Raw genomic sequence first — 15518 nt, 5'->3', positions numbered from 1 at the left:
ATGATGTAATCTTAAAAGCTTAATCAGCGATGCACTCTTAGAAATTTTAAAGAGTATTGATGACTACAATAGTATTCAAATCTACTGTAATCTTGAAGTAGGGCCAAGTTGAGCCACATTATTATTCAAAATGATCTGTTTTCAATTTAGTTACACGATACTATGGTACACCTTGAAACACATCCATGCATATGTTTGGTTCTTATTGGTTTTCTTTGTGCCGATTTATAACAAAATGTCAAGGGTTCTTTATTTAGTTGAGACACGCCATGTAATTATTATGGTTTATATTTATACAAAAGTTTTAGGCAAACTGCCAAAACCTCAATATATTTATGAATTGTTTGAAACACTTACAAGTATTTAGAAAAAATTTCATTATTATCAACTACTGGATATTATTAGACTTTCTACATACATTTTGCTTACGTAAGTTTTTTTTATAAAAAAATAATGCCCACGAGTGAATTTCTGCAAGTGAGTTTGTGTCTACCTGTCATTTGTTGCTTATATATTTCCCAGTTTTGTTACAAGAAGCATTAAAATACTTTCCATGAAATGGATTTTATTTTTTTTAACCTTCCAGTGTTTGTGTAAGATCATATCTGCTTTATAACTGAAATGTTTTTCTTAATCAAGTTTCTATAAAGATTTTTCAGAATATTAAATTGACACCAACTCATATCTCTTAAATATGACAATAAAAGCTTTTTTTTTTGCACTGATGCATTGATGGAATGTTCAGAGAGCTTTGAACTTAAATATAGTACAACATTGCTGCAACTTTAATATAATGTCAAGTTGAACTAAATTATAGTGCAAATGAGTTTTTGTTACGTTTTGCAATATTTAATACAACTTGAAAGCAAATAGTTTTCCTTTTTAACGCGTTCGTTGAAGTTGCAAATTCATATGTAAATTCAAATTCAAATTCATATGCATTTATATGTCAATTCATATGGGTGATATGGTTCCTATTATCATTCAATCTCACAGTTAACTGATTGTAAAAAACGGTTCTCAAACTCTGAAGTCACTCATCATTGGCTGTGGCCAGTGAGTGGGTGACCATTATTATCTTAGGAAGGATCCGAGGATAAGCGGTATCTGTCCTTGTTGAGCTGTTCTAAAGTAAAGTGCTCGACTTTGCTCTCAGGTAGTCGGGCTGCTAAAACGGAGAGTCATCCCCTCTGCAGAGGATCAAGATTGTGTTGTCATGCCTTTAGAACATTCTCAGGAATGTTTCCCAAACCATCATCAATAAACTAATGCTCAGCTCTTGCTCTCATCAATAAACTATTGCTCAGCTCTACTACCTCTACCATTCAACTCTTCAATAGCAAGATAATGTAAATCTACTGTTTAATAATGGGTGATAAAAAAAACATGTATAAAGTTATCTGAAAATGATAAGGTTTCATAAAAGAAATAAGATAAGCGGTCCTTCCTCTAAAAGTCGTGGCTGACAAATAGCATGAAATGATAAAATAGACCTTTTGTGTTTCTGTATTAGTAATATTAAAGTAAAAATTCCACACAAAAAGCCTTTTTGGAAATAAGCCAAATCACGCTATATTCTGTCTTAAATTGAAAAGCAGAAATAAAAGGTATTATTCAATATTGATTCGTTTAGATATAAATTGATTTCTATTATTAGAGTTTCTAGCTTTTATTCTTTTTATACCATTATTTATTCACCTATCTTTTTTCGAAAATTATTATTTGAAATAAATTTCTCAAAATATATCTCAACAAATACTAAATAAAGTCACCTCGATTTTTTGCCATAAATAGACTCAAAGAAAACCAATGATAGCCAAGCATATATACATATTATGAAAGTCTTTATCTAAACGCATATTTCAAAGAATTTCCACTTTCGGCTCCCGCTGGTCAACAGAAACTATCGAATAAGTAAAGAAGGAAAAAAGTGTCCTGTCGAAATAAAGCCACTTCTTATTGAAGTCGAAATATCCACCATATTTTTTATATGATTTAAAATATCTGATGTCAGTTACCAATCCCAAAAAAACAATTGCATCAATATTATGTCAGGTTTCGAAGAGGGCAGTCTTTGATTTTGTCACAGACTGAAACTGCTTCTTTTAATATATACACCGGAGAGCCATTACATTATAACCACCCTCCATCTATATCAATGGGCTCGCCCAGTTTTTCATGGTTTCTCGCCCAAGAACTATGTTTTCATAGGGCACATTAGGACCGATAGTCCTCATAGAACAATCCCTGACATCTGTAAGCTACTTGAACATAGTTGCAGACCAGGTTCAGCCATTCATGGCAGCAGTTTTTCCTGGGGGGGGGTTTACCAACAGGATAATACACCATGTCATAAGGGTCGAATCGTCGAGGAATATTCAAGTGACTTTCAAGTCATGTCTTGGCCCCCAAATTCACTTGACCTTAATCCAATAGAGCACTTGTGGTCCTACTTGGAAAACCAAATTCGTGCTGCCACGCTACCTCCTCGCAATGTGAGGGAATTGCAGGACCAGTTGGTGAGTGCTTGGTACCAGATACCTCAGACTACCTATCAGCACCTTCTGGAATCAATACCACGGCGGGTGCTAGCAGTTTTGAGGGCTGAAGGTGGTCCTACATGTTATTAGCAGGGTGGTCATAATGTAATGGCTCTTCGGTGTTTATTTCAAGTCTTTTATAAATATGATGGATATATGAGCTATAATCAAAAGTGGCTTTATTTCGTGTCCGGATGGAGCAAGAAGTGAGTTATTCTTTGTAAATATATCCTTAGATATAGAGAATTGCTAAGTAAATAAGCTTTGGATGTTTTCTTTGTGTCCAGTTATGGCAAAAAAATCAAGTTGACTTTATTTAATTGGGACTTATTGTATATAAATTAATATATGTTTTATCTATAACTAAAAACAAACGTGTGCATTTTTTCTGTCAAGATATAAGATGTCGAAGATCAGACTAGTTTTTCCGACTAATTTAATTTCTAGTTTTGTAATGATAATGGCGCTGTGTTTGTTTTTTGTGAGATTCTCCCTGTTCTCTTAAAAATGAAACAGGAAGAATGAACAGTTGTTGTGTTTTAATTAAATTTGAATCACAAATAAGCATTTTTTTTGCTTCAAGTAAAAAGAATTCGTTGTTTCATTTTCTGATTTTAAGCAAAATACTATTTAAACGAGTTAAAGTATTAACGTTAACGTTAAAAATGCTAGTAAGTAATGCATAATTATCTTTTTCTTTCTCTTTATCCCTTACATAAAAAAAAATTATGTACAAATAATGTAAATGAAATATCAATCACATTAATAATGAAAAAAACTGGTTAAACGTAGCAATTAAATTTAAAGTACTTGTTTTATTTATTTTGATTTTCTGTATACGATACGAGGTTTCTCAGACCAGTTTATAGTAATAATCTTCAAAAATTTTAGGAAGCTCAAATATTTTCAAAAGTTTTTTTTTTCTTCTCGTCAAAAGTTTTTTTTTTCTTCTTTTTTTTCTATTTTTTTTTTTAAAGAAAATTATCTTTTTTGATTTTCTTCTTGCTTTTACTTCCCCCGATATTTGTAAATTCATTCCAGTGAAATATATTAAGAAGTAAAAAATTTTTAATTCAAATTCATTTTTTTTTTCGAAATGCGTTAATGTGTCATGCCTAAAGCCGTAGTGGCTCAAGGGATAGAGAGCTTGCCTCCGAATGAGGTGAATCGGGTTCGAATCCCAGCGATGGTTGGTAGATACGAATTCCGCATCCGGCTTGCAGCTACCACAGTGCTCCCGAAAAATATCCTCAGTGGTAGACCGATCATGGGTTCGAGTCCCCTTGCCGTTAGGCCTATTGTCAGGTGTTCCTTGTCTTCTGGATTGTGTTCAAACTTACAAGGCTACGGAGTTGAGCATTGGTACTCGTAAACTCGAAATTTGGTCAGATTTTCAACCACGGTTATAAAATATAAAATAAAATATGTCATGTCAACGAGTTAACATAAAAAATATAAATTTAATCAGACAAAAAAAATATATAACCATTTAGAAAAGTCTAAAAATTCCTTTGGACCAATATGGTAATAAGATTGAGTTTTAAATTTCACTGCCAGACGAATACAAGGGGTTTTGCTACATCTATCATTAAAAGTGGTAATGGATAAAGATAAAACCAAAGTTAAATTTTCTTACTTTAGGAACTGTTTTAGTTTTTAAAATTAGCAATAAGTTTATTTCAATAAACAATGTGTTATTCTCGGGAGAAAAGTTTATATTTTCTGCAAAAAATAGTTCGATGATTCTACCAATTGATCTGTTTTATCGACACAAACTGTTAAAAATGTCGTCTCTTGCTGTTGTGTTATGGCTAGTAACACTTGTAATGACTTGTAACACTTATTATGACTGTTAACACTGGCTAACTATGTCTATTAACACTTTTTTTGCCAAACAAGTGGAAAAAGTGTTAATAGTCATAACAATACCAAATTCACGTTTTTCACTTAAAAATAATAGTTTATTATTTTTTAATACCAAATTATTATTAACGAATTAGTACCAAATGTGTATTTTCAGTACTATAGGTGAAATGATGTTAATTAAAGACTAATTAAAGACACATGTTAATTAAAGATTGATGTTAATTAAAGACTGATTAAAATTAAAGACTTGCGAACAAAAATTCTTGGAGAAAAGTTTCATTTCATTTTGCTATTGACCCAAAGTTTGTTAAATTTTGCATTGCAGTGTGAAAAATACCGCTTTGAGAAAATTTCGAAATTCTAATTCATATGTTTCAAGTTCTAATCAGTAAAATTCCGAAATTCTAATTCGTAAAGAAAAGGTATGTTTATTTGGAAAATCTTTTCGTGTCTAATTGCGTACTTTACGACATCGTCTGCACTAATTAGTTAAAATATTTAAGGTTAGCTCCTAGAATCATTAAGATTGAGACGCTGTACATCATTAGGAGCAAAAGTCATTGAGAGTGTTCACTTTTTTATTTTGCACACGGCTCATTAGTTTTCTATTATTATCATATGGTACTTTCAATTCAAGTTTCAGTAAAACATAAATAAACTCAATTAAACATTAATTTGTTGTTTAAATCGATTTCCTTGCAGAGATACAAAGTATAACTTCAGTTACGGTTATAGGTCAAGTTCAGAGAGGGTAACAGACTTTCGCAACTTACGTATCACAGACACGGAAAATTATCCGTCTGGCATAATCGATGTTAGAATCACGTGGGGCAAGGTAGTTCGGACCGGGGCGCGAAAGATTGTCTCGTCTGCAATGTCTGCCGCATTGGCAGGCCTGTAAAGCTTACTTCCCTGGCAGGCTGCCCATTTGGAAATCTGCCAAGTTTTTAACTGAAGGGAGGGAAAATGGCGGGGGTTGAAGTGGACCGAGAGGGAAATTCCTATACTATCGGGATATTTTTAGGTTTTACGAGAAATGTTCCAACTGCTTTGAAGTTCGCATTTTTTCCGCCCCCGCATAAACGATATTAATAAAAAGATATGAATGGTAAAATATTCGCTTGAAACTTATAAACATTTTAACTTTATTTGGAATGTTTATATTATAACTTAAATTTTAAAAAAATATAAACTTTTATCTCACAGAAAATTTAGCTGTCGAAATCAAGTGTTCACATTGACACTTAAGACAAAGTGACATTTTAATGATCTTTAGCTAAAGACAACGCAAAATCTTTGCGATAAGAAGGATAGAACTTCTCAACAACTTGACTTGAGAGCATGACTTGACTTCATACACTTTGATTTATTTTTATTTATTATTTATTTATTTATTTTATGCAAATGAAATTACTTTTAACCCTCAAAAACTCTGCAAGCTCTGTTTGGATGAAAAAGTAAACAGTCTCCACTATGAAAACCTGTTCCTTTTCCAAAATTTTAGATTTCCTTTGTGAACATAATACATTGTTACCTATTGTGTTGTATTATTCCATAAAGAAACTGCACTATAAAATATTCTGGGTCAAATCAAAGACCAGAACTTAGGGTACATCATCAGTAAAATCCATTTTTACTGTAAATATTGTACCGTAAATTTAACAATAATATATTTATTTAATTAGAGAAATTGAGTGATTTTACGGTAATTATTGATGTAAAAATTACTGTTTATCAGATTTTTTGTATGGAAAAATTGATTTTGCCGTAGTTTGATAAAGAATTTTTTATAGTGTGTGTTGATGAATTTGAACGTGACTTTTTTGAATAACTGCCAAAGTATTGGCATTTTAGGGGGGAGGGGAAGGGAATGCTTTACAACAGTGTAAAAGTGTACCAAAACAATGTTTGTTTTCGAAGTTGGAAACGTGTGTATGCCAGAAGATATGTGAGAAAATGTAAAATTTTTTAATTGCGTGAAAATAGCTGAAAACTTTAATAAATACAAATTCTTAACCTACAGGATTTTAGAAATAGAATATCTTAAAAAAATTACACAATATCTGCTATTAATTAAAGAAAGCAGTTTTTTACTTAAACGTCTGACTATTCTCTTAATATAAATTTTAATAAAACTATTAGCTTAATCCAAATTTAATAAACAAATAAGTCAAATTTTATAAAAAGGTCAATTTTTTGTTAATAACAATTTTAACTATTTTAAAAGTTGCGGCTTTAAACCACTTGATGCTAAATTCTGACTTTTCGATCAAGTATACTTGCTACTATGCCATTATCTGATTGCATTCTATCTAGCATTAAATGCATACTTTTTTCAAGTTATGCAAAAAAATAACACTAGACTTCTAGAAAAAAAGTGGTACGGCAAAAATAATCTAATTTAAATAAAATCAACTGATAATGAAATCTAATTAAAATCCTATTTTAAAATATATACTTCTATTTTTATAGTCAGAAGAAGAAGAAAATGTGTATGTGAAATATATTTCATTTAAATAATTTTAAAAATTACATGCTAAACTGTCACGCAGTGTGCCTTGATTACCTTCTAGTAAAAGATTTAGTTAAAATATAAAAATTATTCCCACTCCCAAGTAGCCGCGCATCGCTGAATAATAACAAATTTTATCTATTCCAGTTAGTGTTGAAAAAGAACTGTTTTTCAACAATGTTCATTGACGGGAAAAAAATTTGAAAGAAGAGCGGGAAAAAATTTTCATTAAAAAAATAACTGAAATTAAGCGGAATTAACCTTCTAAGTATTACGATACAGAATAATGTTCACGCAAAATACCGCGGTACAGAATACCATAAGGACAAATCATCTTGAAAATGGTCCCGCAGTGGACTGATCGTTAAGACACGGTTCCCAGCAGATCACCGAAGTCAAGCATCACTGGCTGCGGTCAGTGTGCTGGTTGGTGACCACTGGATCAGTCTGCGTAGGGACCGAGGGTGTGCGGTATTGGTCTTTGTTAAACTGTTCTACTGTGAAGTGCTCGACTTCGCGTGCAGGTCGTCGGGCTACCGAAGCGGGGGTGCCATCCCCTCTGCAGAGGATCAAAATTGTGATGGCATGTGCTCAGATCATCCTCAGGGATGTTTCCCAGACCATCGTCAATAGCCCATTGTGCAGCTCTAGTGCGACGTAAATGAACAACAACAACAACAACATCGTGAAAATGTTGGCTACTTGACTAAGTGTCTGCACAATTATTACTTGAACCAAACAATTTTTGTGTACGTTGTGTTAGTACTTATATGCCATGTCGTACCAGCACCCCACCATGTACTTTTGAAACCAATGAAGGTAATCTTTCATTTCGTTACAGAGTTGCATCCCTTTTCGCCATAATGAGAGAATAAGTAGTCATTGCTGGGTGTTAAGCCAGAACGTTAAGGTGGTTGTTTCTTGGATTCAAAATGACGAGCGTGTTATCGTGAAAATCTCCCCTTGAAATGACTTTTGTTCCGAATTGTCTGTCTAAAATGCGCAAGAATTTATTGTGGTTTCAGTCGAATTAAAGCCAGCGACTTGGACTTTAAATAATAATGCTTAAAGCTTTTCTATAAAGGTGGGAACAATAACGTTTGGAGCAGCTACTTCAGAATTCTATTGACATTTATGTTATGTGTCACAAATATTAATTACTTATGCAATATTCCCTTTTTTATTTAAAAGTATTAAAGCCAGAATAGTTTTTTCATTCAATTTCAGATATCAGATTATCGTGAACAATAAATTTATGGAAATCAGCATTGCGTACGTTCGATTTTTTTGGACAGTTCTATTTTTCACTATTAAGAAAAGGGTATTTTGTGACTAGAGTACGTCATAAAACTTAAGTACTTAAATTCTTAAAAAATTATTTCAAAGGGGGAGAAATAAGTATAAAAAACTTACTTTACTCCATTTTTTGTTAAATTAATAGCGTTGTTTCTTACGTTATATATATAACATGAATCAACACATTAAAATGATATTTTTTTAAATCATTTAGTGAGTAACATAATTTACCTACACGGAGAAAAAAATATTTGAAAATCACCGTATTGTCAAAAAGTAATAAAAATAAAAAGCAATTTAATTAATAAAACCAAAATATAGGGCATTTAAACCATTCATTTGATAAATTTTTCGATTCATGTGACAACAATTTATCGGAAATTTTGCTTACTATGCTGGTTAATTCTGTACATGGTACAGAAACTTAAGTTTGCTAGGTTAAAAACAAATCGTTCTTGCGTTTAATTTAATCATCATTTCCTTCCAAGTTCTAAATTTTCTTTCGTGTAATGATTTCATCAACATATGAGTAATTAAAATTGAAATACTTAAAAAAAAACATATTGAAATATTTTTCGAGCAGACCCAACTTAACTTCATTAGTTTTAGAAAGAAATTACATAAAAAATTTAAAATTTGCTTTTAAATTTATTTCCATCAAATCAAAGCCCATCAGTTTAAATATTTATTGGTGAATATTGGTGAATTTGCTATAGTAGCATAATTCTAAATGATTTGAAAAAAAAATTTGTTTATTTTATACAACTAATGATGCAAACCTTTTGATCAGCACATTTTGAGATTATAAATGATAATTAAAAATGTATGTATGTTTTTAACCTGATAGATTACTCATATCATAAAAGACAATTAGCATACACATTCATTACATTCACACATAACTCATTTCTAAAAAATATGTTGAAGTTTGGAAAATTAAATTCACACAATACGCAATACAGAATTTTATTTTTTTCTTTGACTCCATTCCAAAAAATTCCACTGTAAAATAAAATCACAGCTTTTAGCGATAATGAAGTCAGAAATTTGTATCTATAGGGAATTCATCTTTTGATATTTATATCTCTTTTCTCTTACAATTGCTAATGAGGTTCTCTTGTTGATTGATTTATATAAAATAGCATAGTTTTGAAAATTTTAATTAATTAAACCATTGAAACATTTTTTATTGAAACTCACGGCTTAAAAAAGAATAATTTTTTTTGCTGTGCATAATAGTCAGTCAAAATCATTTTCGCAGGCAGTCATATTATGAAAATATCTACATTGATATTTAAATAATGCTTTAATATTTAAATTAAAGCAATAAAAACACGTTAACTGCTTCTCTAGTAATTGTGAATCCAAAAAATAATTTGTTTTTAGTTGCTTATACCAATGATAAAATATTAAATATCTATATGTTACTGAACACCTGTTTGGGGTGAAAAAAAATAAGCATCAATTAATTAGTGCTGAAAAATCCTAAAAAATCTTGAACGAAGCTTTCAGACAAATAACGACACAAATAAAGCTGAAATGGTTCAAATACATATTTATTTTTATTTATTTATTATTTTTTATTGCCCTTCTCGGTTGCTTTTCGTTATTAGACTAAGCAAAACACATTTTTAGTTGTTCATCCCTCAAAATCAAGACTAATTGTATTTAGTAACTAAATCAAGACTCATTGTATTATAATGCTGTTACTCCAGGCAACTCATGATATTTAAAATTTATCACAGTCAAGCTACTTTCTCCTGTATTTATCTATCTATATAATAAATCTATCATGGAAATTAACATGTATTGATAAAGCTGTAATCGGCACCAAATTTACTCTAAAATACGTGTACCTACATAAGAGTATATTTGATACCTATCAAAACTGCATCAATTACCATGATGCAAGTAAAGCTCATTACAAAAATTATGCATAACTGGTGTCAACAATAATATGAGGGCTTTTTGCGATATCCTGTGACGACTAAGTACTTTTCTTCTTAGTTTTGCCCTTTACTACATAGCTTATTATTTAACTTCAATTAGTAATTTAATAAAATTAAGTATCATTGACGTCAATAATAATATTGATATTTTTTTATGATTATTCCTCAACGAATTAGTTCCATTTCTTCATTAATTTTATTTTTTAGTATGAAACTTTTTCTTATTTTAATTACCGTAGAATTTAACGTCTTTAGTTTTTCTAAAAACGCGTTTTAAAAGCATAACAATAAACAAAATAAACACGTGATTTCTATTAATTTAAGAGATGAGATAATAATTTAGTGATGTATTTTTCGTATGGTATAACTGTATAAGGTATTATTTCGTTAGGTATTTCGCATGTATAACTGTAAACAAAATGAGTACGTGGTTTCAGAGTACCTTAAAAATATTAATCTGGTGACGTAGACCTTTATACTATTACGAGCACGTTGATCATATAAATAATTTGGCATAACGAATAAAAAATAATTCAATAATTCAGAACCCGCAATAAACTAATTTTTCTGATTTATAGCTGTAAGATAGAAAACATCATTGATGTATCTGTTATCTTTGAAATATTTTACAATACTCAATCGTTTATAGTTTACTTTTAAGCAATAGCTTCTGCTAAAACAATGAGAAAATTCCAATTCTCAAATGTCGTCGAATTTGAAAATCTAAATAAAAATTGAAAATCGGGCTTCGTCATTTGTTTAGAATTGTACTTTTTTAGCTTCATGTTGAATTTCGTACTATTAGAGTCCACCGTTTTTTTGCAATCCGATATGCAGGCGCGCCCAAATTCTTTATTTTATTATTTCTATAGGTATGTTTAGATTAGAAATTTCTTAAATAAGATTAATTTTTAAATTTATATAGTCTGTCTATCAGGAATATATCTACCATAAAAGTAATAAGATTGTATACGTGAAATTATGGCTATTCTTTATTTAAGTATGATTGTTAAACCCTAAGACGTACTAAGGCGCCTTCCAAGAACCAAATGCTGTAAAAACTGTAAAAGTATATTAATTAAGAGGGATTGGAGATACTTACCGGGAAAATTATTTAAATCTAACGAAATAAGTGACATTTTAAAAATGGAAGGGAAAGTAAAAAAAGAAAGGTAAATCAAACACCAAGGTGACGGCTGTGTGATTTCCGCGTCCGACGAGCCTGGATCCTGACCACCTCCGGATGTGAAGGGGAGAAGCTACGCAACGGTCATGAAAAGTCGTAAACCCGCTTCGACCCCTGCTAACCCAATTCTGAGCTTATTACTATCAAAATTTAACTCCATAGTCTTGAAAATTTTGAGGCCTAATCCAGAAGACAAGGGAGTTTCTAGAGCAAACTAGCCTTCACGAAGGACTTTATTATGGAACTAATTAGCATTTGCGTTACAAGGAGAGAAAAAACACGAAACCCTTCCCCGATAGCCTGACGGCAAGGAGACTCTAATCCATATCTCGGTTACCACTGAGGATATTTTACATCAGCACTGTGATAGGTACACACCGGGAACAGAATTTGTATCCCTCAGCCATCGCTACGATTCGAACCTAGCTCTATCCCCTGAGTCACGGGGGCTTTAACAATTTTTTGACTGAATGGTTTAATATTATTCGTTTTATAATTTTTGCATCGTTTTTACATTTAGTATGATTCACGGTAGTTTCACGGGTAGTTTTCTAACAGGTAGTTTTGGAATGAGTAGTATGCCTTTATGTAATTTAGAGAGACGTATGACTAGAGTAGAAATAATGCTTAGTGTGATACTTGGTAATAAAAGGGAATTAAAAAGTATTGAAAAACATGACATGTGACGTTATTTATGGATCACGTGACACTATTTATGGACGTGACATTATTTAAAATTTACTCTCCTGCGTTATACTCCTCCCACCTTTTGAGAACTACCCTTACAAGTTAACCCTTTAGCTCACATTGGCTGCTACCTCTAGCATCAAAGAATTTTTTCATTAAACAAGCAGTGGATAAACACATTAATCACGTGTTTCTATCTATATTCATTATATGTATTCGAGTTTTAGAAACTGCCTGACACTAGGGTATTTATCTACCCTTTAGAGAAAAAATCATTTTCTTTGTGGTTAACGGTAGATTCTTCAAAAAAAAATACCACCCTTCTTTTTTTTAAAAAATTATCCATTATTTAGCTTTTGCTGTATGAACTATAATAATTTCTTTTTAATTATTTGGTTATAATTACAAAAGATAAAAAAAATGTAACTAATTCTGTAAAATTATGCATCTAAGTTACTAATATTATACACCATAAGATTTCTTTAATTGACATAGCAGCGAAATCAATGCTGAAAAAACTAATAAAATACTTAAGAAGACGAACTGTCATTTTAGTAATATGAGCAACTATCATCATCAGTACCGCGAGACACTTAATATCTGTATTCTCGGTGGTCTTCGTAATTAACAATTTTTATAAGTATCTTAGTCTAATAAGGAATTATCAATTTTTATAAGTTAATAATTTAATATCAAACTACTAATGTTGTGGAAACATACACTTGATAATATAAAAACTAAATTTACTTCAAATACTTATGACGGGGGTAAAAGTTAGCAGTTTCGAATGTTCAAAAATGAGCGCCCATTCTCAAGACTCGCTGTGTGGGAATGAGCGCAACAAAAGAGATTTGAAAACAAAGAACGTAAAATACCCTATAAAAATAACAAATAAATAAAGGTAAAAAACTGAATGTTAAAAGGAATAACAAGTTTTTTTTTAGTTTTGTTTTTCAATGTTATTTATTTTTCATTTTTTCGGTACAAATTTTAATTTCTGTATCGAATCTCGTTTGTTTTCTTCATTTACTTCTAGCGGGTCATGGAGATGGACTTTTTTTATTATTTTTTTGATCACTAGAAATATATCGATTTTTTCTACATTCAAAAATTTTTTGAAGAAAACGAAATTTTTATAAGATCAAGTATAATAATCGATTAGCATAAAAGCAAAGAATAAATTCCAAACAGAACTTTGTTCCTCTTTGAATTTTATTAGAAAAATAATAACAATAAGAAAATCTTTTCATACCAGTTTTTCCAACATATTGTATTATAAGTGTAGTGTGACTTTATTAGGTTTTGCGACTCTAAAATTTAAAATTAATAAAAAAAAAGGATTAGCTTATTTCAAATTCACAAAATAATTTTGATTTCACTAATTGAATTTTGTTCTTGTAAACTCATTTTATATTATTTTACTGAGTTTTTTAGTTCATAACAATTAATGTTTCTATGTAGACATTTCTGTTAATAATTCTTTGAAGATATTTCTGAACAAAAAATTTTTTTTTACATTTGTGCTCATTTATAAAGTGATATTCTACGTAAAATGTTAATTTATTAAGATAAATGTTAATTTTATTATTATTAATTTTAAGAAATTAATCTTCAATAAAATTTTAAATGAATTTAAATCGACTACATTTTCTTATTATTTTATAATTTTATTACTTCATTACATGAGCGTAATGTAATTGATGTGTAAGAAAAATATTTTACCATGAAAGGTAATGTTAAAATTTCTAAATCTTTGAATTTTATAAAACTAAAGTTAAAACCTTTGCTTTTAACATGTAAACATTATTTACAAAACAATATACTAGTTTTTGTCATTTGCATAATTTTGAGCTTCAGTAAGTTTGTCTACCAACAACGAAATAATATTTTAAAAGTATACTTTATCGCAATTTAAATAATATACTTAAAATACTCATAAAAATGTCATGAAACAATAAAACTGCTTTATTATATAAATTATATGGTTGCGAAATAGATTCTAAATTTCGTAATTTTTTTTCTTAGAAAGTATTAAAAAAAAATCATGCACTACTGACCTGAGCTCTTTCCGCTGCTTCTAAAAACTGCACTCGACTCCCCGATGAACTAGCTGATTGGCTCCGAGGAAAAAGTATGTTTTCCATTTATTTTCTTTATGCAGAGTCTACGAGTGATTTTCTTTTTAAAGAAAATAACTCAGTTTTTATCTCATCTGGATTACTAAAGAAAAACACTGAAATGAATTTGTTTTTACGAACTGAAATTTAATGACTTGAAAGTGCAACATCATTCCAGCTGTTAGGGTGCGTCTTCTCTATTTTAAAATTAAACTTATAAATAAACAGCGATATTTCAATAAAAAATTAAGTTATACTTATATCATTTTTTAAAAAAATTTCGATGAACCTTTATATAATTTTACTTTGAAACTCTTTCTAAAGAGAGATTTTATGCTGATTTGCAATTATAAGACAGTAGCAGTCTGTTTTTTTAATAAAAACTATTATTAATTATTAAGGTAATGTCATCACCCAATAATTTTCTGATTTCCAACACAAATCACACATACACTACTTTTGAAGAGGAAACTTTTTCTTCCTAAATAATATTTAAGTCCTTTTAACAATCATATCTGATAAAGAAGAAACACATCCTTTTCTCTTTTTCAATATAAGTAAATAATATTTATAAGCATAAGCTATTTAAAAGGGTAACTCATGTACTCCTTAAATGTAAACAATCATAGGATTGGCAATCACATAGTCACCAATGCTGTCTATCTCCTTAAAGTTATAAATTTTAAATACTTTAAAGGTCAGAATAGATCAATCTTTTCCGATGCTTGCAAGATAACAATGACGTAGTAAATAAATAGACACGCGCTTAACGTACGTTCGTAAATATCAACCATAAGCCGGCAGGAAGCGCAAGAGCAAATTCAAGGGACCGCCACATCAATGTGCAGGAATCAATTCTTTTGGCGACATAATCATCTTTTTGGCGCATAAAGCAGTTTTTTATCCAAAAATTTCTCTGAGTGACTGGGTCATTAATCCTTGAGTTCTTTCATCTAGTGAATCATTTCTTAAAATAAAGAATTTTGGATGCATTTTCTTCACTGAATGAAATAGTGTCTATTTTTAAAGTTTCTTATTTTAAAAGAGGAATTTTTATTACTCAACACCTTTTTGCAGTTATAAGTAAATAAATACTAAACCGCAACAACATAAGCTAAGATGAAACTATTTATTAGATTTAACACGTGAGTTTTTAAAAATATGCGACTATAATCTTAGGATTAAAAATTTTAAGGATTGAATGAATAATGGTGTTAAATTAAACAAATATAAGGATCCATAAATGAAAGCAAAAAGCATGACCACATTAATCTTAAGGATTAATAGCTTCTATTGGTAAAAAAAAAATATTGAAGCAATAGTTAAAAAAATTTCCAGTCGAGCTGTACTATTTCCATAAATTAA

General features: G+C 30.1%; 1 protein-coding gene across 1 annotated transcript in view; it reads right to left on the bottom strand.

Annotated features, from left to right (window-relative positions):
- LOC107454802 (sodium-dependent proline transporter-like) overlaps window positions 1–14976 on the bottom strand; it is a 136999-nt gene extending 122023 nt beyond the window's left edge. The window contains exon 1 of the mRNA XM_043042520.2: window positions 14094–14976. Within this exon, the coding sequence (XP_042898454.1) occupies window positions 14094–14180 (87 nt within the window). The 5' untranslated portion in view covers window positions 14181–14976. The remainder of the gene's footprint in view (window positions 1–14093) is intronic.
- Window positions 14977–15518: the final 542 nt, after the last annotated feature.

The sequence above is a fragment of the Parasteatoda tepidariorum genome, chromosome 2 (assembly GCF_043381705.1).
Source record: "Parasteatoda tepidariorum isolate YZ-2023 chromosome 2, CAS_Ptep_4.0, whole genome shotgun sequence".
NCBI lineage: Eukaryota > Metazoa > Arthropoda > Arachnida > Araneae > Theridiidae > Parasteatoda > Parasteatoda tepidariorum.
The sequence above is the reverse complement of the archived record's forward strand: the minus strand, read 5'-3'. Positions and strand labels throughout refer to the sequence as shown.